At 44.7% G+C, this 22,188-nt stretch overlaps 1 protein-coding gene across 1 annotated transcript in view; it reads right to left on the reverse strand.

Moving 5' to 3' along the window:
- Positions 1-9,312: 9,312 nt before the first annotated feature.
- The window catches only part of SEMA3E (semaphorin 3E), a 141,900-nt gene continuing 129,024 nt past the window's right edge, over positions 9,313-22,188 (reverse strand). The window contains exons 11-17 of the mRNA XM_058190450.1: positions 20,965-21,187; positions 17,203-17,294; positions 15,668-15,709; positions 13,704-13,870; positions 13,298-13,365; positions 12,578-12,717; positions 9,313-11,659 (exon numbers count right to left, since the gene is read on the reverse strand). Coding sequence (XP_058046433.1) covers positions 11,204-11,659; positions 12,578-12,717; positions 13,298-13,365; positions 13,704-13,870; positions 15,668-15,709; positions 17,203-17,294; positions 20,965-21,187 — 1,188 coding nt within the window. The 3' untranslated portion in view covers positions 9,313-11,203. The remainder of the gene's footprint in view (positions 11,660-12,577; positions 12,718-13,297; positions 13,366-13,703; positions 13,871-15,667; positions 15,710-17,202; positions 17,295-20,964; positions 21,188-22,188) is intronic.

Raw genomic sequence — 22,188 nt, forward strand, 5'->3', positions numbered from 1 at the left:
CTGCAATAAACATTACAGTAAATTAGTAGCAACCAGTTCATAAGAAAAGAAGCTCTTTCCATGCAGCAAACAGAAGCTCTTCTTGCAATGTGGTAACTAAAATTGGACATGGGAGTCCAGCTGCGGGCAGGTTGGCTGCTTTAGCCCAGAACTGCCCCACAGCTTCCTCTGACTTCCACCCGATTATACCTGCCTTGAGGCACTGACTCACTCTTTTGGCAGCTCTAGCAATCCGACGGCTCCTGTTTAGTCCTTGCTCAGTCTGGACACTGAGGGCAACCGTGGAATCACCAACTAGGGATCTGTTTGCTAAATGGACCATCCACCCTACGTTACTCCTTTTTTTTTCTCCCAAGAAAGTGGCTATTGTCAGCTTTATCAAGAGCCCAATTTAAATGTAGGAACATCACATCCATCATATTCCTAATCCCTTTGCCAAAAAAAGTGTAAGATTTGTCTGGCACAACCTACTTTTAACAAAGTCATGCCGGCTGCTAGAAGGGGACTAGTAAGTGAGAAAGCTCACCTGAGAGACCCCTGAAGATAGCAGAGTGTTAGCAAGTAATTCCGCAACAGTTCTAGTTTTTCCTTTGGGTTAAAGAATAAATTAGCTTTAAAAATATTATGTAAACGGGACGTGTCACCAGGAGCTAAATCCAAAGTACTTGAATATTAAACTAGCACATGAAGAGCTACTTAAGTCAAATCATCACCGGTCAAATCAGTGGAGCAAAGAAAGCAAAGCTCATCTCAACTGACGGTCCTTCTAGTTCTCCCCAGGAGTCCCCGTTTGCTCTCTGTTTGATGGCATGCTGTATCTGAACACCCTATCAATTAGACCAAGGCAATTGTCATATAAATATTGGCTATTTTAGTGGGTGGATTCTAATTAAGGGTGGTGATCTCCACCCAAAGCATTTTTTGATGCACCCAGGATAGTCATATGTTTGTGTGGCTCTAGGTCTAGGTTCCATATAGAGATATGGAAAGCCCGCATGATCCAGAACCTGTCCAGAGTGGAGGGCCTGGTGCCCGTCTACCACATCGGGAATGTTTCTACATTGCTCAGTTAGGACAAAATGCTTCTAGGACAAAATCATGGGGGAGCACAACCACAGCACTCGTGACGAGGGTCTCCTTAACCCCACATAAGCACACCTGAAAGCCAAACATTCTGTTAGATGAGTGCATTTCCTTGGATATGCTATGAAAAGTAGAAAATTCTGCATTACTTCTCCAGTAATGTCTAAACTTGGTGTCTCAAAATGGGAAAAATACTTAAGGTCACAAATGCTAATGAATGTAAATATCTAATGCTTTGTCTGCAATTTATATTCAAAGGATTAAGAATAAGACACTGTATAGCTTTACTTAAAGAAATTGGATTTTTCTCTTTCAACTAAACCGACTTTCTACTTGGAAGTCAAAGCCATACCTATAGGGAAATACTTCTTCAGTCAAACTGATTTCGATTCAGTATTAAAAGAAGTGCTAAATTTCTAAATATTGGTTTTTATTAGAATTTGGCTACCAAGTATCAAATCAATATCAAAATATGTAGTGTATGTTTTGGAATCTGAGAGATCTGAGGATTATAAATCCTTTGGGTTGAACTGGGATTTGTTTAAGTGCAGCTGGACCAATCATCTCTCCATCTCTTTGAAAATGCTACTGATCTGGTGAGGTAACATGCCCTATAATTTGGTTGTAATACACACAGATAAGGAATAGGCCCACCCAATATTGGGTGCTGGTATCATGGGAACCTAAGAGTCTATTATAATCTCACAAAGAGCACCTTGTTTAGGACACTTGGTTGACAAGCAGCAAGTCAACCACATTCGAAACCCGAGTGCTGCCATGGGGCAGGGTGAGCTCCCGTCCTTTGCTCCAGCTCCTGCGTGAAAGGGGACATGAAAGCTGCCCCTAACTGGGTGTCCCCAACGCAACAGTGATGTCACCAGCTAATCCTTTCAACCCGGAATCACCTCGGTGCTTCTGACTCAAGTGCAATGCGATGCAATTAAGGGCTGCTTTCCTCCATTTGGCCTCTACTCGTTCAGTTTGCAGGGCTGATGTAGTTGTTGACAAAACTCTGCGTCTTTCATTGTGTTCCTTGCCTGACCAAATCCACTTTCTGTCAGCCGGGCAGGGCTTCTCCCAGGCGGTCTCTGGAGCTGCATGGGGAGACCCCGCTGTTTTGCTGCGATTGCCAGGGGCTTCATGTGCACCTGCAGGCTGAACCTGGAACAGCCAAACACCAGCCCTGCAGAGCCTTATTTTTAAAGTCCCAACAGTTCACACAACCTGCTCTTTTGAACATTGCACAGCTGTACAAATAGCTTCAAATGCAAGTCTAAACTGACTGCTCAATTTTGCTCCAGGCTGGGACCAGCCCCGAATGCTGAGACTTTAGCTGTAGGGCAGCAGAAGAGGAGGAAGAAGATGGGCCTATTCTCAGGTGATGCTAAGCAATATTTAGATTTAAATATTTGTCCTTTCTGCTGAATAAAATGCAAAGTAATGCAGGTTTTCCATATCTCCTCATCAAGAAATGGTTCACACATGGATGTTACCTATTAGATAAAAGCCAAATTGAAATATACTTTACATGGGATACCTGGAGCAATGATTTAGTTAGCATTGCATGGAGGAAGTTAGATATGAGCCATTTCATCTCCTCCTTTAGACAATAGTTTCTCCATCCTGTTACAACTAAAGCTCCTTCTCTAGAGGAGCCCTAATGCAATGAACCGAGTGCACATGACGAAATACATGCGTGAATGGACACCCCCACAAATCCAAATGGAAGAATTGTGCCCTGCAGCCCAGTATTTCTTTTCATAAAAGCCGAGCAGATGCTCCCAAGCAACTGGAAGGAAACAGATGATCCCAACCAGAGGGAGAGGGAGAGGGGCGAGAGAGAGGAAGAGGGAGAAAGAGAGAAGAGAGACTGCCACTCATCTACATAATACATAATTTATCTTCTGAGCAATGTTTTCACTTTTTCTTCCCAATGTGTTCCTAATAATTGTTGTGTGTTGCATTATACCTCATATCTTTTTTGATTATCTGCAAATGACAACTGAGAGAGGACTGGGATTACTCATGATGCTGTGTCTCTTATCTGGCAAAGGGAGACGTTCAGATTCCATCTGTTGGCTGTCTGGATTTTTCCAGATCAGATCTGGAAGATATAATGTACGTACGTAAATGTGACGTAAAAATGAAAATGACTGTGTCAGGTCCCTTTTGGAACATGGGTTCATAATGGGCATGATGCTGAATTACTATTAAATATTGTAGCTATTTGTTTTTTTATTCATCATAAATGAATCTGTGGTTGCATTTCTATTCATACACAGGTAAATTGATTTCCTCTCTGTCTCTCTCAAGAGAGAGAGGAAGAGGAGAAAGAGAGAAGAGACTGCCACTCATCTACATAATACATAATTTATCTTCTGAGCAATGTTTTCACTTTTTCTTCCCAATGTGTTCCTAATAATTGTTGTGTGTTGCATTATACCTCATATCTTTTTTGATTATCTGCAAATGACAACTGAGAGAGGACTGGGATTACTCATGATGCTGTGTCTCTTATCTGGCAAAGGGAGACGTTCAGATTCCATCTGTTGGCTGTCTGGATTTTTCCAGATCAGATCTGGAAGATATAATGTACGTACGTAAATGTGACGTAAAAATGAAAATGACTGTGTCAGGTCCCTTTTGGAACATGGGTTCATAATGGGCATGATGCTGAATTACTATTAAATATTGTAGCTATTTGTTTTTTTATTCATCATAAATGAATCTGTGGTTGCATTTCTATTCATACACAGGTAAATTGATTTCCTCTCTGTCTCTCTCAAGAGAGAGAGAGAGGGAGGGAGGGAGGGAGGGAGACCAAGTATATATAATTATGAACCAGTAAGCTAAAAACTGAGAAACCCATTTTCATGGTCACTAATAATTTGTCACTGGATTCCATTCTGCAACACTTTTGAAGCTTCAGATAACACAGCCATTGGCACTAAAGGAATTGCAAAGAACCTGCGAGGTGCCAACTGTAAAAAAACCTTCCTTTTGATAACTCTTATCTGAACTGTGCAGCTTTCTAAAGCATCTCTGGCTTTATGGGGCTTGAGACTCAGGGGCAGAAATATCTCCGCCTTCATTACTGGCGGTAAAAGTAAAGAAGGAATGAATTGATTACATAAAAAGGAATCTAGTGCTCCAGGATTCAAGAACCCACACCCCACCTCGCCAGAGAGGAATGGAGAAAGAGAGAGGGAATTTTTATTAGCTATAATAAAAATTTAATCACTAGATCAATTATGCTGAAATGCAATCATTTCAAAATGCTAATGCTAACTCACATAGTCAAGCGATTAGAAAGGATTGCAAATTTATTTCTGGTTTTGAAATAGAGCTGAATCTGAGGAATGCATCATCGCTGCTGCACATTTTTATTTGCACACCGACAACATTCTCCCAGCTCTAAAGGGACTTTGGAGACCATCTAAACTATCCTGCTGCCCACAGCAGCATCCCGGCAGAAGCCCAACAACTCTGGACCTCCTGAGGTAATTTAGGTTCTAAATTGTTTCCGTTTTTCAAAGGCTGCTACCAACTCATTTCTAAAAAACCAATGTCCATCCAAAATCTAATTCATTTTCGTCTTGTCCTGGAAGAACTTTAGACAAATGAGTTTTATTATCTGAAAAGAATCTAGAGTATGGAACGATTCTGAATAACTCTACTCCACATTCTAAATGACAGCCATTCAGGTACTTGAATACTTAAGTCACATTTCTCTGCAGTCTTCTCTTTCCTAAGCTAAATCCATCCAATATTTCCAATTCTTTTGCGTATGTTTGTCCTTCCAGGCTTAGTTCCTTTCCTCTGGACATGGTTTTCTTCATCACTGTCCTTCCTAAAATGTATTGCCCAGAAACGGGTGCAATAGTCTGAGTTCAGTCATAAACTCAGAATTTAATAAAACCCATCATAGGCAGAAAAAAAGAGCATCTTTCACATTTTTCTTTTCCAATAATGGAAAAGTAATGTTAATTAGTACCAAATAAAAATATAATTTGCATTTTACGTGTGTGTGTGTGTGTGTGTGTGTGTGTGTAGGTCTTGGCATATTCGGGTCTTTTCCTGTGTAAGGTTGAGAGTATCTTGGCGATGTTTCAACAGGGTCTCACTCATCTTCAGGCTGGTGCTTTTGGCTTCGTGCTTCTGTGAACAAAGCGTGGTCGGAGCTGCCGTCTCTCTATAAATACTGGTGGGGAGGTGGGGAGTGTTGCTGTGAGCGGGTTGGTTGGCTGTGTGGTTTCATCTTGATTGGTAGATGGATATATATATGCAGGTCTTGGCGTATTCGGGTCTTTCCCTATGTAAGGTTGAGAGTATCTTGGCGATGTTTTGATGAGGTCTCACTCATCATCTTCAGGCTGGTGCTTACGGCTTTGTGCTTGTGCGAGCAAAGTGTGGTCAGAGCTGCCATCTCTCTATAAATACTGGTGGGGAGGTGGGGAGTGTTGCTGTAAGCTTGGCTGTGTGGTTGCATCTTGATTGATAGGTGGAGTGGATGTTTGCAGATTAGTCGGCTGTTTCGTAGCATCCTGTGTGGGGGTGGTCCTAGTTGTGTGCCCATTAGTCTTTTGTGTTGTAACGACCTGGTTAATGGGCTTTCTGGAAATGTCCTGACTTCTGGGAATGTGACCTCCTGTAGTGGTAATGGGCTCTCTGAAAACATCCTGAGTTCTGGGAATGTGACCTCCTGAGTCTTGTGCTATAACATCCTGGGTGGTAGGTTGTGTTGTAATGTCCTGAGCTTTGGTGTTGTGGCCTCTGGAGTTCTGTGATGTGATGTCCTGAGCAGATGGCTGTGATGCAGCATCCCGGGTTTTGGTTTGGCTCTGAGTTTGAGGTCTTGTCATGTGTTCATGACATTACAACACAACCTACCATCCAGGATGTTACAGCACGTGAAAACCTACAAACACACACACACACACACACGGTGTGCTGTAGAGAAACATTCATCTCTAGAAGAATCTTCTTCAACCTGGCTGGGATTTAAGGTTGTACACTTAATATTGTATATATGAAGCACATCCTTTTGAAAAGGGCTCCCCATAGTCCTCACAAATCACTGGTAAATTTGGGCTCTAGGCTAGATTATGAAGTCACCCCCACAAAAAAGAAAATTGTCCATGAAGCAAATAGGAATTGAGCTCAATCTGAAGGAGACATTACATTTTAAATTTCCAGTCTTAGTTTCAATTTGGAAAGCATTAGTGGGTTCTCTCTTTTTAATCAGACTCAAAAGATCCAGACATTAATTAAGGGGAGAGATGCTCCTATGACATTTTGGTACATGAGAAGATTCCCAGCCTTCCTCCAGATACAACACGACACAATTGTTTGCTCCATGTGAGCTTTTGAAGCAGCAGCTAGATCCGGGGTGAAATCCAGCAGGTTCTGACAGGTTCTGGAGAACCGATAGCAGAAATTTTGAGCAGTTCGGAGAACTGATAGCGGAAATTTTCAGTAGTTTGGAGAACCGGCAAATACCACCTCTGTGTCGTGTCCCACTCCTCCGCTGACGGCCGGGTCAGGGAAATCCGAATCAGGCGTGCCTCTGCAGCTCTGCCAAAGTCTTAGCAAAGTTCTCAAGGCAGGCAGGAGACCAGAAAGTGACTTCAGCAAGATAAGGTAGACTTGCCTGACTCAGAGAATGCCAGAAAGCAGATCCTTTATATAGGCCATGGGGTGTGGCTCCATGACTCAGCACTTATCCCGGCCTGCCCCTCCCTTCCTTCTGTTGACAACGCTTATCAATTCTCCTGAAGCGAGGGTCACTCCAGTCTGCAGCTGTTGGTAATTGACCTTCCTCAGGCTCACATGCTGTGGGGGAGGGGGAGGGGTCTAGTTGCTCCGTTTGCCTGGGCATGGAGCCAGGGCTGGGGGCTGGAGGCGCTTCTTCTTCCTCAGCCTGTCTGGGCATGGAGCCAGGGCTGGGGCCGGGAGAACGCTAGGACATTCCTCAGCGTTTGGAAGCAGATAAGAAGGCCCCGGCTGCGGGGAAAGCGGACGAGGCACAACACTCTGGCTGGCCCCAGAGTGGGGTGGGAATGGAGATTTTGCAATATCCTTCCCCTGGAGTGGGGTGGGAATGGAGATTTTGCAGTATCCTTCCCCTGCCATGCTGACCAAGCCACGCCCACAAAACTGGTAGTAAAAAAAATTGGATTTCACCAGTGGCTAGGTCTCACCATCTTCTTACAACATCTGGGAGGCGGTTCTGTAAAACAGTTAGTTTTAGGCAGGAACAACTGCATCGGGTTTTCTGAAATTAAGTTTATTTTTTAAATTAGAGGAATTGTTATCCTGGAGAATTTAACAGTTGCTCCATAATGTAGAAGGCAATCAAATAGATGCTTGCTTATTGGAGATCATTTGGCACTACTGGAGTCAAGAGAGGAGTTTTGTCTGAGGATGAGGCAGTTCTGGAAGAACCTGCTGAAGTTCTGAGAGATGGGATAGTTCAGACTTTGACAAATGTTTTGGAATGGGAAGAAGGAGGATCTGCATGGCGGGCAGGGGATTTCACAAGAGGGCAGCCATGGCTGTGCAGTTGAACATGTCACACATATAAGAAACCATGCAGTTGCTGTTATCTTCTTGAAGTTTTCCAAATTCAGCTCCAGAAATAAAGGCAAATAAATAAAACGGTTGCCTTAAGCTCAGGTAGGAAGTCGGCCGAAAGGGGAAGTTAGCCTGCCAGTGACTTAGCCACTACGGCAGGCAAGAGGAGCTGAGGAGCCAGGAGGTAGAGCCTCAGTAGCTCCTGCCAATGGAAGCCAGATTCCCAAGGGGATTCCTAAGGGGATCCACGCACTAAGCAGAATTGCTTCAGCTGTTCTATGAAGACGACCCGGTGGGATTGGAATCATACGACGAAAGGTGCAGGTTCCCTCAGTTAGCGGTGTGGCTTCCGATCTCCATGAGGTGGCCTGGTATTGGATCTCTCCCTTTTTGTGTATAATCTGTAAGGAGGCACCGCAGGATGGTGGCTAAGTTTTGAAGTTGGGGTTCACATTATGAACGAATGATTTTGTGGTCCCCAGACTCTGCGGCCTCCTAAAACAGCTTGGCTTGAGAGCTGAGGGTGGGGGTGGGTGGTGTCAGTTGCTAAAACCAAAACAGCTCTTTACTTGCAGAAGCTGCTGATTTGCCTTCCAGGTTCTATATTTAGGTCAGCTACAAATGCTGTCTTTGTGAGACTTTTTTCTTCCATAATTAATTAATTGCAATAACTGTATCCTTCCTGCCAATGCTCCTAAAATAAATTAGCACCTCTTTCTGATCTAGAAGCGTTTTCAGTTACAAAAAAGGTAAAATGATTTACAGTAAATTTGCTATTTGGAAGAAGAAAAGCAAAGAAAAGCTACTGTACTTTTCATTTGTAATATTCTTCTAGTTTTTATAATCGGAAAATATGAACGTTTAATCACATGGTGGTTGTAGCATTCTTTCTCTCTCCGTGTTAGCATGACTGAGAGTGGAATTCTTAACCTTGAGCATTGATTAGTGAAACAGTTTTTATAACTATAACAGAAAGGAGATCTATTCCTTTGAAACACATTCAAGACATTAGCGTCTGGCTAATTGCATTTCCCTTGGAAGAGAGTCTAACACTTTGTACTCCATGCTGCACCCCTAGAGCAAAGTGACCTCAAAGTGGCCATTGGACACAGAGCAGGCAGAGTCCCAAAGTACCTTCTCTGCGTTGTTCTCTTGTGCTACTGGAGAGTGCTACCTGGACCTCAAACCTCAGATGCCGCAGCGTGTGTCTTTGCAATTTTAGTTTGAACTTCTGGAACCAGAGACCCAAGCCTGGTTGCATGGGCTTGGGAAGAGCTAGATGTTGTGCCTCGCTCGCCCTCCTCTCCTCAGCCGGGCCCCTCCCATCTCCTGCTATCCGATTCAGAGTCTGATAATGAAGGGGAACGGCCTGGAGTGCCTCCAGCCCCCAGCCCTGGCACCATGCCCGGACAGAATGTCAGGAATGCACAAACAAACCTCACTCCTACAGCGTGTGAGCACGAAGCCAGCCACGTGCTAGAATTGCCGGCAGCAGATCAGGAGGAAGGGAGTTCACAGTGGACGGATCCCCGCTTCCAGAGAATTGAGAGGCGACGTCAGCAAAAGGAAGGGAGGGGCAGGCCTGGATAAGTGCTGAGTCATGGAGCCACACCCTATGGCCTATATAAAGGATCTGCTTTTTGGCATTCCTTGAGTCAAGCGAAGTCTCATCTGGTTTGCTGAAGTCACACCTTGGATTCCTGCCTGCCTGAGAAATCTGAAAGGAATTTGGCAAAGCTGCAGAGGCTTCGTGGCCACGCTTGATACAGACTTCCCAGACCCGGTCGTCGGAGGGGGAGTGGGACACGACACTAGAGCCTTTCCAGAGGAGGCAATGCGATGTGAGGCACATTTGCAGAACAATCCCAAGGCCAGAAAGAGGGAGATCGGGTTGGTCATGGCAAATCAGGAAGTGGATACTGAAGTCAGGGAGTCAAAGTGGAAGAAAGTGTTGGCACAGCAGTTAGCAGTTGATGCTGTAAGAAATGCCAGGCCAGCAGGTATGAGATGCTGAGAAATAATTCATGGCTGGAGTCTTTCTCATCAACAGGTGGACCTTTGAATGGCCCAACCCAGTGGTGCTTATTTAATTAAGGTTTTTCATATAATCACTTAACACCATTAGTGCAGCACTGCCTATTTTTAGCTTATACGGATATTTAAAATGCGTATTAGGAATATTACTTCATTAAAACAGTCAATTCAGTTTAAAATATTGACACCCCAATCCAATGATTCAAATTAATGTGAGAAAAAGTATTTCTAAATCACTAAATCGGTTAGGAGACGGCTGTTGTGACACCAGATTTAATGTGACTTACTAATGAAGTTTGGAAAGCCCATTCATCTGAATCCAATATCCAATTCAGAGCTTCGTGCCTGCACGCAGTGCGTGGGGGGTGCTCTGCACCTTCTTGCTGTGAAGGCGGGGGGAGTTTAACAGTAGGCCCCTTCCTCCCAGCGTAGATGCTGATCTCAGCCTTTTAAAAGAAAGACGCACCTTGGCTGTACTTGAGAAGCTGATGGAAATAATATCAAGTGTGGCAATAAATTGCAGACACTCGCTAACAATATTAACCATTCAAATAGGCATCCTGCTTAGTACAAATTTTCTACATGTATGAGAAGGACTTTATGGTAAGAACAGACCTAGAAGGGACAAAACACAGAAATGATAGAACTGGCAAGACTTTCTCTTTAATATACCTATCATATCCACACACACGGCTAATTTTAAATCTTGTTTTGTAGGCCTGTAAATGATCCTCACACAATGAACCTGGGATCATCCATTATCCTTCTTGGTACAAGGCCCCAGAAGCCATCAGTGAAATAGTTGGGCTCAGTTCAGGAAAATTTTACAGTAATATTTTGCGCCTGCTAATATGTTCATTGCAAGGAAGACATCTTCTCATTGCTTCTGCAGATATGCGCGGCTGCACTGTTCAAATAGTTTTGCTTTTCGTTTGTTTTTCAGCTTTTATTTATGATTACCTTCTTCCTGTTCACTGCTCATCCCATGCCCTCACATATACAAACCAAGGAAGAATTGGCAACATGCTTTTCAGAAGGGAAAACTGTAAAATTTCTAGAATTTAGAATGAGGCTTTAGGATATGCCACATGAAAATCAATTATAGCTATGTTTGAAATGAAATAAAACCCCCAAACGATAAAATTTACTGTTGCTTTGCTTATCAAAACATCAGCAATCTGAATTCACTTAAATACCCCCAAATACACTAAAATATACAGTGCAAGCACGTCCATGATTAATTGGACTAAATGCTAAATATGAAGATTGTCAGATTGTCTTTCAATTGAAACTTGATTCATAATGATACAATTAAAATTCAACAATTAAGTAGTTTTTTTTTAAAAAAATGCATCTAAATAGACATCAAGTATATAATTTACTAAAAGCATTTTAGCTCGTTTTCAGTCTCAACATCCTCTTTCATTGGGTCCAAACACCACAAAGGACTCCTGAATGGATTTATTTTGGGGGGATGGGGGAGGGGCCACACGATATCATGGGTTCTCACCCATCAGGAGTCAGCCTGGGTGTGCCTGGGAACTCGGTAGTGCTCTGATTTGATACGTGCCTTTTTTTCTTGTGGATTGGCATACTTCCACTTAGATGGAGTCATTTTCAGCTTTTTTCTCTTCTTATCTGTGCACCAGACTTTTTCACAATATTCCTCCACTCTCTGAAAATTGCTGTAGCCTATGAGTTGCAGGAACTCCTTGTACCAGGGCTTTGATCCGTGGGAGATGCTGCTCTGGGCAGGGCAGGGCATTTTCTGAGCCAGCTCCTCTTCATAGTCCTTGCTGAACATGTAATCGACACGTTCCTCTTCCACCACTTCCAGGGAGATTTTTCTCACCGTGTGAACGATGCTGTGCTCCACCGTCTGGCAAAAATACGTCCCAGCATCCATCCGGTGCAGTCTTAAAAACAACAGGCCAACGTCCATTTTAAGGATCCTCTCATCAGCCTTCACCTGTGTGCGGGTCAAAGAGGAAACTGTTTCATCCATAAGAAGGTTAAAAAAAATCAGACTGATGCAACTAAGATCGACTAGCAGTAAATGATTACATTCCTGATATAATTGCAGACTTGTATTACTGAATTGGGTTTAGAGGAAGAGTCTAATAAATGTATCAGTAAAATTTAGAAAATTTTGAATAAATTTCAGGGATGTTAAATTCAAATAACTTGAAGCACAAAGTTAAATTTTTGAAGGCATCACAAGTTTTACTGATTTATTTGTAGTTTTTTCCTGAATACCCTTTTGGTCTAGAAGTTGCCCTTAACATGGGGGGGCGGGGATTAACTTGTTTAAAGTAGATGAGAACACAGCAGATCTGGGAGTCCACAGCACCCATTCTCCAGAAAGGGTGAGGGATTTGAGTGACCTTCATTCCATTCAGAATGCTTCATACACATGTTGCTGTTTAGGTTCAGCTAGCTATGTTGAATGATGCTAAAACTATTTAGGAATAGGAATATTAGTGGAAGTGTGAAAGGCATAATCACAAACTCAGTGGGACTAATAGAATGCATGCAATGCTTCTTTTGTGAGCAATATTTCATGAAATAGAAGCAGTGCTTGAGGGTGTGTGTGTTTGTGTGAACCTGAGCCTGATAAAACACTGAACGCAGTGAGGGGAGGCACAGAAGGTGTGCAGAGATTCCATTTCAAAGGGCAAAATGGGACGGGCTTTCGTGGAAGAGCAGAAAGCAGTACCTGAAGCTGCTGAATCTCCCAGCAAGATCCCTCAGGAAGATGCCTGTTGACAGACGCCTCCCTGCATCTTGTGCCCTTGTACCCCAAATCACACATTGCCCTTGGACACCAGGCGGTCTGCACAGAAAAACCCCATGAAATCAAGAGCAGGGCCAGAGCAATGGCAAGTACCTCTTCCTTCCGGGTTTCGTGGGCTCTCTGCACAAACCAGATCACTTTGGCTTGCAGGGTCCTGGGGACACACTCCAGGAGGGTGCTGTTGTGCTCTATGCCATACACCAGCCGCTCCTCTGCCTTGCCCGAGGCGTCTCCTGCGGACGGGAGGAGACACCCATCAGCACCCAGGGCCACTCACACCCACCTCCTTTTTGGAGAGAGGAGAAGGAGAACACCCCATTCATTAGGTAGCAACTAAGCATTCAACAAGGAGGACCTTCCACGTAGTCTGTTTTTGGGGCGGCCACCAATATAGAAAATATTCTATACATGTAAGCACATTCGCACAGCTACTTTGCCTATATGCTTAACTCCTATTACTGAATTAACAGAAAATCCTATCAGCAGACTCTGCCCTGCCCTCCCCAGCTCCGCACATAACATCTGGGTTACGGCAAGCCAGGTTACAATCTGTACAGCTCCTCCCGGCAGCAACATCAAGACAAGGCATTGGTTTTTCCTGCCTGAAACTGGAACCCAAACTAGAAAATATACCCCAATGATTGTAGATGGTTCTAAGGTCCCCCTCATTTCATCCCACCCACCCAAAACACTTCACGTGATCTTGATACCCTCCCTCTGCTAATGCAACCTAGAGCTGCCCTCAGCTTGTTGCAAACTTCCATCCAACAATCTTTCCCACTTTCTTCTTAGGCACAGAAGGGAAATAATTACCTAGCAATTGCTGGCCGAAGCACTGCTGAGCTGCATTTCCATGACGGATATCTTGTCTACGGAAGCGTCTGAACAAAATGAAAAACAATTTGCAATTTGCTTCCATGTGTTGTGAATTTGGAAAATGGGTTAATTCAATTACCAGGGTACACCTGTTTCATGACCCCAGCCTTTGACCAGAAAAGGTGTCACTAGAGGATTGTCTAGTTCACCTCGATCGGTCAATCCAGGACTTCCCTGAGAAACAGTCATCTGGCCCCTAAGGGAGGACTCACAGTCATTTAACAAAGGCTGATGGTTCCTTTGAGGAAACCATCTTTTTTTGAAGAAAGCGGGCAGACAGTGCCCTCAAATGCAGAATTTTTGTCAATCGCATGCCGTTTCACAGGCCAAGTAAGATCCTTACCTTTTTGTCTGTGTTCCTGTGGGATAATATCTGGAACAGGAGATCCCATCCCAGGCACAGTAGGGATCTCTTGCCAGGCAGCAGTCGGCACAGGCCGACCCATACATGTCACACTGATGGAATTTCACCTGTGCAATGGCAGACTCAGACCCAACATAGATTTGTTGCTGTAAGGAAAGCCAAACTCTCTTTAGCACATCTGCAGTGAATGCCCTATCTCCTTTGTGTTGATGACCCATGGCTTCAAAAGGAAAGGCCAGGAGAAAGTATATTACGAACATATTACGAACATCTACTTTGTTATGGGTGAAGGAACATGGCCAAGTTTGGTTTGGGCGACACATTGCCTCCCCTCAAGCTGCCACTCAGCTTGGAAGCAAAGGAAGATGGAGGCCGCTTTGCTTCTTGTGCTTTGCCCTTGCAACCCGGCCTCTGAGGGGAACCGCCGGCTCCCTTCAGGGTCCTTGTATTGTAGAAGAAGACGAGGGAGAGCCTGGCTCTCTCTTTTCACCGAACTTCCTGCTTCGGTAATGAGGCTGCAACATTATTGCAGGTTATAATGAATTAAAACCTCATTTATGGCCTGTGGTGGACTGCGGGCACTTTCTGATTTAACGTGACATGGCAAAAGATAAAGTATTGTAAAATTCTGGACAAAATTTACTAAACAAGGTTGAGCTAGCATTATTTCTTTGCGAGGCAAATGGTATATTGCCAGGGGCATGAAAGGGGTCACCCATCTCTTCACTGCTCAGGGAAATAAAAATCAGAGTATCAACTGAATTTGGTATTAAATCGCTTAAGATGTCTTCAAATTTTCTGCTTCTTAGCAGAACCATACTTTATTTATCAATAGCTGCAGCAAGAGCTCATTTCACATTTTATGAATCAGGAAAAAGGGATCGGTTACATAACAGTTGAAGGAAATTTGACACAGCTTGTATACACAGTCAAACACAGCATCTACGCATGTACACACACACACAAACACACACAGGGAGAGAGGCAAGTATATATTTGAATGCTTCTCTGGAAAGCAGAGCACAATTATACATTAATATTTAACATTCTAGACCACTCCCTGAAAATTCATGTTATATGGCTTATTTTGTTGCACTGCAGTAGCAAAAGAGCTTTAAAGAAGTGGCTCTCTTGAAGCAGAAGGTAAACGAAGAGAGATGAGAAAGCGGCAAATCTGACCTTATAAAGGATAACACAGGAGCAGCCCTCTGTTTCACATAAATGCATTGAACTGAATATTATTTGATTGAATTAAACTGATATATAAACCAGTTATACATAAAAATACTATTACTAATAGGTTGGTGTTTCTAAGGTTTAGTTTTTGGTGCCTTTGTGTTAGTTTTGACTCTTTGCAACTGCCTGGACAAGTTCCTACAGTTTTCTTGGCTGTAAATTTTTCCACAAGTGGTTTACCTTGCCTACTTTCTAGGGCTGAGACAGACTGACTGGCCCAAGGTCACCCAGCTGGTTTGGCCCCTAAGGCGGGACTAGAACTTAGAGTCTTTGTGGAAATAATATGGGCTGGTTTGTGTTTGATGAATCAAGATAGAAAATAATGTTTTACGACATATTATGCCCTGAAGAGATGTATCATGTATCCTTTGGGATACCTCTGCCTATACTGGGAATCTGCACCTATGGAATGTTGCCTGGCTGCTTCATTTTCTTCGAGCCAGGGACCAACCTGAAAAACTAAAGCATGATCAGAGTCCTTTGATTTCTAAAGTCCTCATAGCATAGGAGAACATCACATCTTGCAAAGAATGTAAACTGGGTGCCTTAGATTCCTCTTTCTTGGAGCATGGATCATGACGGACCATTGGGAAAAAAATAACAGTTTAGAACAAATATTTTATTATCTTTGAATGTCTACATATTGGATATGTTCACACGGCTAAGAAGAATGAAATAATTTTCTTTAAAAAAAGAAGAACACTTACTCTTTTGGAAGAAATTTCCATAAAAATAATAGGAGCTGGCACCTGAAAGTGAAAACATTTTTCTTAATTAGGAAAGAGGCTATCCATGCAGTTAAGATAACTACATATTGGTGATCGGTCCATCCAAGAATTGCACGTTTGTGCCAAGATTGCTTAGTAATCTACTGCAAAGGTAGATTCCTTCTGCCTTTCGGCCATTCATCAGGCCACCCAAAGCTTTCTGTGGCGAGCAAAGAACAGCTTTATCCATAGTCAATGTATTGCCATGCGTTGCCTCTCTATCTCCTGCCAGGTTCTTGGCCCACCTTCAAATAACTGCCGGGGAAACACATAAATGAATAGGCAAAGAAATAACAGCTTCGTAACTGCTGGAAATGGCCTTTTGCCTCCGTTTGCCTATTCCAGCCTCAAAAAAGGGAGCCGTTTCACCATGGAATTAAGAGAGGTGGCACAGTTTGTACTGAAAATAAGATTTAAACAAGCCTTTTCTGCCTGCCATAATTCTTAAGGCCTCCTGAGCAACATTGCAGGAAGCAAAATCTAACACACACACACACACACACACACACACACACACACACACACACACACACGCAGAGTCTGGATAGTGATCAAGAGCAGCCCCAAGTAGGGTTCATTACGGTAGTCTAAATAAGTATGGACCAGCAGTCTACACAAGTAGGCTGTTGTGTCTCGTCCAATCTCACCTCAGCCAGGGTCTTCTTATCTGTTTCCGAACACGGAAGAAGAAATACCTCCAGCCTCCAGCTCTGGCTCCATGCCCAGGCAAACGGAGCAACTAGACCCCTCCCCCTCCTCCACAGCATGTGAGCCTGAGGAAGGTTTATTACCAACAGCTGCCGACTGGAGTGACCCTCGTGTCAGAAGACTTGATAGGCGGAGGCAACAGAAGGAAGGGAGGGGCAGGCCTGGATAAGGGCCGGTTTAGCTCACGCTGGTAAAAGCCTGTTATTAAGAACACAGCAGCCTGCAATTACTGCAGGTTCGAGCCCGGCCCAAGGTTGACTCAGCCTTCCATCCTTTATAAGGTAGGTAAAATGAGGACCCAGATTGTTGGGGGGGCAATAAGTTGACTTTGTAAAATATATATATATAAATATATACAAATAGAATGAGACTATTGCCTTATACACTGTAAGCCGCCCTGAGTCTTCGGAGAAGGGCGGGGTATAAATGTAAACCAAAAAAAAAAGTGCTGAGTCATGGAGCCACACCCCATGGCCTATATAAAGGATCTGCTTTCTGGCATTCTCTGAGTCAGGCAAAGTCTACCTTATCTTGCTGAAGTCACTTTCTGGTCTCCTGCCTGCCTTGAGGACTTTTCTAGTACTTTGGCAGAGCTGCAGAGGCACACCTGATCGGATTTCCCTGACCCGGCCGTCAGCGGAGGAGTGGGACACGACATAGGCCCGTGAGTGATGTGGCAGAGAAGAGTACGGGTGTGATGTGTGTCGTGCGTGGAAGTGTCAGTGGGGAGGCTGGTGTTAAAAGCCAGGGGTAGAAGGCTCACTTACTTTAAACACCTGCAGCTCTTCAAGAATCACTTCCTCCATTGATTCTGTGTCTTGGTTGTAAATTGTGATAACTTTCAAGACAATTCCAGTATCTGTAGATAGAATGAAGAGAGTCTATCAGATAATTAGGAATTGGTAAAAAAAAACAACCCAAAAAACCCCATGTCAATCATTAAAGATAAAAATGTTTGAAACTAACATGCCAGCATTTAAATCTGCAAGTCATTCAAAAATAAGTGTATATAAATTCAAATGATCAGAAACAGGAACCACATCTAGGCAATTTCTATTGCTCACACAGGGGGCTCGGGAGGACCCCTTACAGGGTTGCGCTGAGGATTTTGTTCAATATCTGTCTGATAAATATCTGTCTGATAAAATCACTCAGATTCGGGACGGCTTGGACATTGATTGGATAGATTCAGGTGGGATGACGGGGACAGGTCTTGAGAATGTTATCTGGGCGGAGTTCGATCCTGTGACTCCTGAGGACATGGACAGGTTGTTGGGCAGGTTGAACTCCACCACATGTTTATTGGACCCGTGTCCCTCCTGGATGGTGCTGGCCACCCGGGAGGTTACACGAGGCTGGCTCCAGGAAGTTACCAACGCTTCTTTGTTGGAGGGTGTCTTCCCCGCTGCTTTGAAAGAGGCGGTGGTGAGGCCCCTCCTCAAGAAGCCCTCCCTGGACCCGGCTGTTTTAGCGAACTATCGTCCAGTCTCCAACCTTCGCTTTTTAGCGAAGGTTGTTGAGTGTGGTGGCAAATCACCTTCCTCAACACCTGGAGGAAACTGTCTATCTGGACCCGTTCCAGTCCGGCTTCAGACCCGGTTACAGCACCGAGACGGCTTTGGTCGCGTTGGTGGATGACCTCTGGAGAGCCCGCGACAGGGGTTGTTCCTCTGTCCTGGTTCTATTAGATCTCTCGGCGGCTTTTGATACCATCGACCATGGTATCCTGCTGCGACGGTTGGGGGGATTGGGAGTGGGAGGCACCGTGTATCGGTGGTTCTCCTCCTATCTCTCTGACCATTCGCAGACGATGTTGGCAGGGGGGCAGAGGTCGACCCCAAGGCGCCTCACTTGTGGGGTGCCTCAGGGGTCTGTCCTCTCGCCTCTCCTGTTCAACATCTATATGAAGCCGCTGGGTGAGGTTATCCGTGGTTTCGGGGTGGACTATCATCTGTACGCTGATGACACCCAGCTGTACATTTCCACCCCGAACCACCCCAATGAAGCCGTTGAGGTGATGGGCCGGTGTCTTGAGGCCGTACGGGTCTGGATGGGGAGGAACAGGCTTCGACTCAACCCTTCCAAGACAGAGTGGCTGTGGGTGCCGGCTTCCCGGTACAGCCAGCTTATACCATCGCTGACTGTGGGGGAGGAAGTACTGACCCCCAGGGAGGGAGTGCGCAACTTAGGTGTTCTCCTGGACGACCGGCTGTCCTTAGAGGATCATTTGACAGCCGTCGCCAGGGGAGCTTTTTATCAGGTCCACCTGATTCGCCAGTTGCGCCCCTTCCTTGACTGGGACGCTTTACGCACGGTCACTCACGCCCTCGTCACTTCCCGCCTGGACTATTGCAATGCTCTCTACATGGGGCTCCCCTTGAAGAGCACCCGGAGGCTCCAGTTAGTCCAGAATGCGGCCGCGCGGGTGATAGAGGGAGCACCGCGTTGCTCCCATATAACACCTATCCTGCGCGGCCTGCACTGGCTACCGGTAGTCTTCCGGGTGCAATTCAAGGTTTTGGTTACCATCTTTAAAGCGCTCCATGGCTTAGGACCGGGATACCTTCGAGACCGCCTTCTGCCACCGATTGCCTCCCAACGACCTGTGCGCTCCCACAGAGTGGCCCTCCTCAGGGTGCCGTCGACCAAACAATGTAGGATGGCGGTCCCCAGGAGGGCCTTCGGTGTGGCGGCAGCAACCGGGTGGAATGAGCTTCCTCCAGGATTACGACAACTCCCTGACCTCCGGACCTTCAGACGTGAACTGAAGACTTTATTATTTCAGCGTGCGGGACTAGCCTAAGAACAAAATGTTTTAACCAAATTTTAATGGGGGTTTTATTGGTTCTTATTGTTTTAGTGATCAGGCTTTGATAATATTTAGTTTTAATCTGGGTTTTAAATGTTTATTTATTATATTGTTCTATACTGTTTTAATATGCCTGTGAACCGCCCTGAGTCCTATGGGAGATGGTGCGGTATATAAGTTTAATAAATAAATAAATAAAAAATTTCAAATGTTCGAAGTTTAACAACAACAGAACAGAACGGAATGGAATAGAATAGTATATTCTATTTATTGGCCAAGTGTGATTGGATACACAAGGAATAAACAGCAGTATTTAGTCACATTTTATCCATTTTTGTTGTTGTTGAAGAAAGCTCAGTTTCTTAAACAAAGCCAGCTTTGGAGGGGTGGGGGGGGATAAGGAGCCAAAAGAAGGACTGCAGCAGCAGCAGCAGCAGTTGTGTTGTGTTGATTTAGAGAAAGTGCCTGAGGAAGAGCCCCTTCTTCCCTGAAGCATCCAATGTTTCCTTGCTGGGTCTGAAGAAAGTGCACCTGCTTTCAGGGTTACTTTATTATCTTCAATCCCAAAAGAAGCAGCATCTTTAGACTATTACAGAAGTCTTTTTTCAAGCTGTTTTGCCAAGTTAAGAGCAGAGGGATGCTGTGCGCACCTGACCCTTAAATACGTCTTCCTAATTATTCATCATTTTTGAACTTTGCCCAATGACAATAAAAAGAAATTAGCTCTGCGGATTCTTTTATTTAAAGTTCTGACTTTCAGGAAGGAACAGCCTTGTTTTTATTTCTCCAAACCATTTAACAGTCTAAACTAGTTTAACTATCACAGGTTTGCTAGACTTTCCCAGGAGGAGGAAGACTGTTCTAGCTGGCCTAAGTTGACCCCATGGAATTCCTGGCAGAATGAACGTTCAAATGTAAGAATCGTGTTTTGAGATTTAAAAAAAATTGAGGAAAATTACAGTCCCAAACTGGCAAGCTGGACCTAATCACCTTTTAAACCTTCCAGCATAGTATAAGCAGCCTGTAGCAGACCAGGTCAGCTGCAGGCATCACACCATGGAGTGAAAATGAAGGACTGAGAACCTCACTTGGGGAGGAGGGAAAATGATTATTCCTCTCCTCTGAATGAATACATAAATCTTGCGGACCTTCATGCTTCATAGATCATAATTCCTGGTTCTACTAGCAGGGTGGAGCACCATAAACCCGCCCTTTGTGCCACCGGACTGCTCTCAGTGACTTTTGCAAGAGGTGAGAAGCCACGGAGTCTAAACCAAAAAGGAGCCTCCCTTGATCCTGCCTTGAGCTTCCCAGGGAAACTCTAAGCTTAGGCAATAATAATTTAGGAGGCTCCTGATAACAGCTTGGAACACCCAAGGTCCCGTCTGCTGGCGCAGGAATGTAGGGTGCAAGGGTGGCTCTGGGGGAAAGAGGGTGGGGCAGGAAGGAGAGAAGAGGAGGGTCTATGGTGGGAGATGGAAAGGGCGGCATCACACGATTCTCAAAAGACTGAAAGGACGTCATGCATCAAATCTTACGAGATACGACAGTTGGGAAGGATGAAAACAGGAAGAAATCCCTGGCTAGGAATAGCAAGCAAGGAATCGGCCTCAGGCATGAATCGGCATGGATGGGTTGGAGGGCAGGCAGGTTGCGAATGGAATCAGTCCAACATACCCTGACGGAGAGGGAAGTTTAAATCCCCTGCTTTTCCTCTTACCTGTCCCGATAAATAAGACATCGTATTGGCCGTCTTCTGCTTCCACTCTGTCTACTGCTATTTGTTTGAGTCTGTACTTTCCATCTGTCTTCACAAGAATTGGCCTCTTGTGCACCGGCCGGACGGTCTGATACATTAGCGGGTGGGTTCGAGCAAAGCGGATGGCTTCGTCCGGATAGTCTTTGGTGCTCCCGTGCAGACCCCCATTCACTTTGCTGGCACACTGCCAAACGAAAATGAGGTAATGTGAGTGCACCAAGGTTAGGTGTGCATTTGTGCCTGCGATTAAGCAGTTGTATGTATCACATCAAGGCATTAAAAGGAGGCACATGCCAAGCAAGAGTTGGGTTTCTTTAATTTTGGCCAAATTGTTTGGATTGCAGTTCCAGTGCTGGAGCCCTGCATGGCCACAATCTTAGGGTTAACCACTCTCTCAGCAAAATCTTCTACCTTAAGATGTAGCCAGTCGGGCTGTCAAGCTTGCAAGGTTGGGAAAAGAGACACATATCATGCGTAATAACCACTCTATGCCTCTGAGGATCATCTTACAGAGATGCAGCCAAAGGACATGGTATACTTCCCTACCTACCGGCCTGAACGCATGCGTCTCTGTATACGAGCAGGAGAACAGAAGCAAGGATCCTTTCCTTTCTGCAGCCCTGGCAGCAGCCCCTCTATTATGGGATGGCGTCCCCTTAGAAATCAGACTGAGCCACAGGCTAGATTTCTGGGGAAATTGTTTCGGGGTGCAACCGGGAGCAACAAGACCCCCTGGATGACTGAGGTTCTTTTGATGTTTTACATTTTTATGAAATTGGTATTTTAATTGGCTTACAATTGTCTTTCTTTGATGCTCTTAATTGCTGTACACTGGAAGTCCGTGGGTATAAATTTAATGAGTAAATAATAAACAAGCAAGCAAACCGACTGACTAAAGCAAATCAGTTTGCACTGCAGTCTTTTATGTGTCGACTTAAAAGAGATTCAAAGGGGGGGGGCAGGGGCCATGGTGGGGAGGTGACTCCCAGGTAAGCCTGTTTGCAGGGCCAGCCTCATAAGCAGCTAAATCAGGGGCTCTTCTGAACAGGAAGCATTTAACTCCTTCAGCAACCGGAGTGGATAATGTGCTTTAATTCATTCTGGACCCTTCTGTTCAAAAGTTGCTTCATGCTCTTTAATTGGAACCATTTAGGATTCTGCTAGAAACATCCGAGTGGTCATTTA

The sequence above is a fragment of the Ahaetulla prasina genome, chromosome 7 (genome assembly GCF_028640845.1).
Source record: "Ahaetulla prasina isolate Xishuangbanna chromosome 7, ASM2864084v1, whole genome shotgun sequence".
Taxonomy (NCBI): Eukaryota; Metazoa; Chordata; class Lepidosauria; order Squamata; family Colubridae; genus Ahaetulla; species Ahaetulla prasina.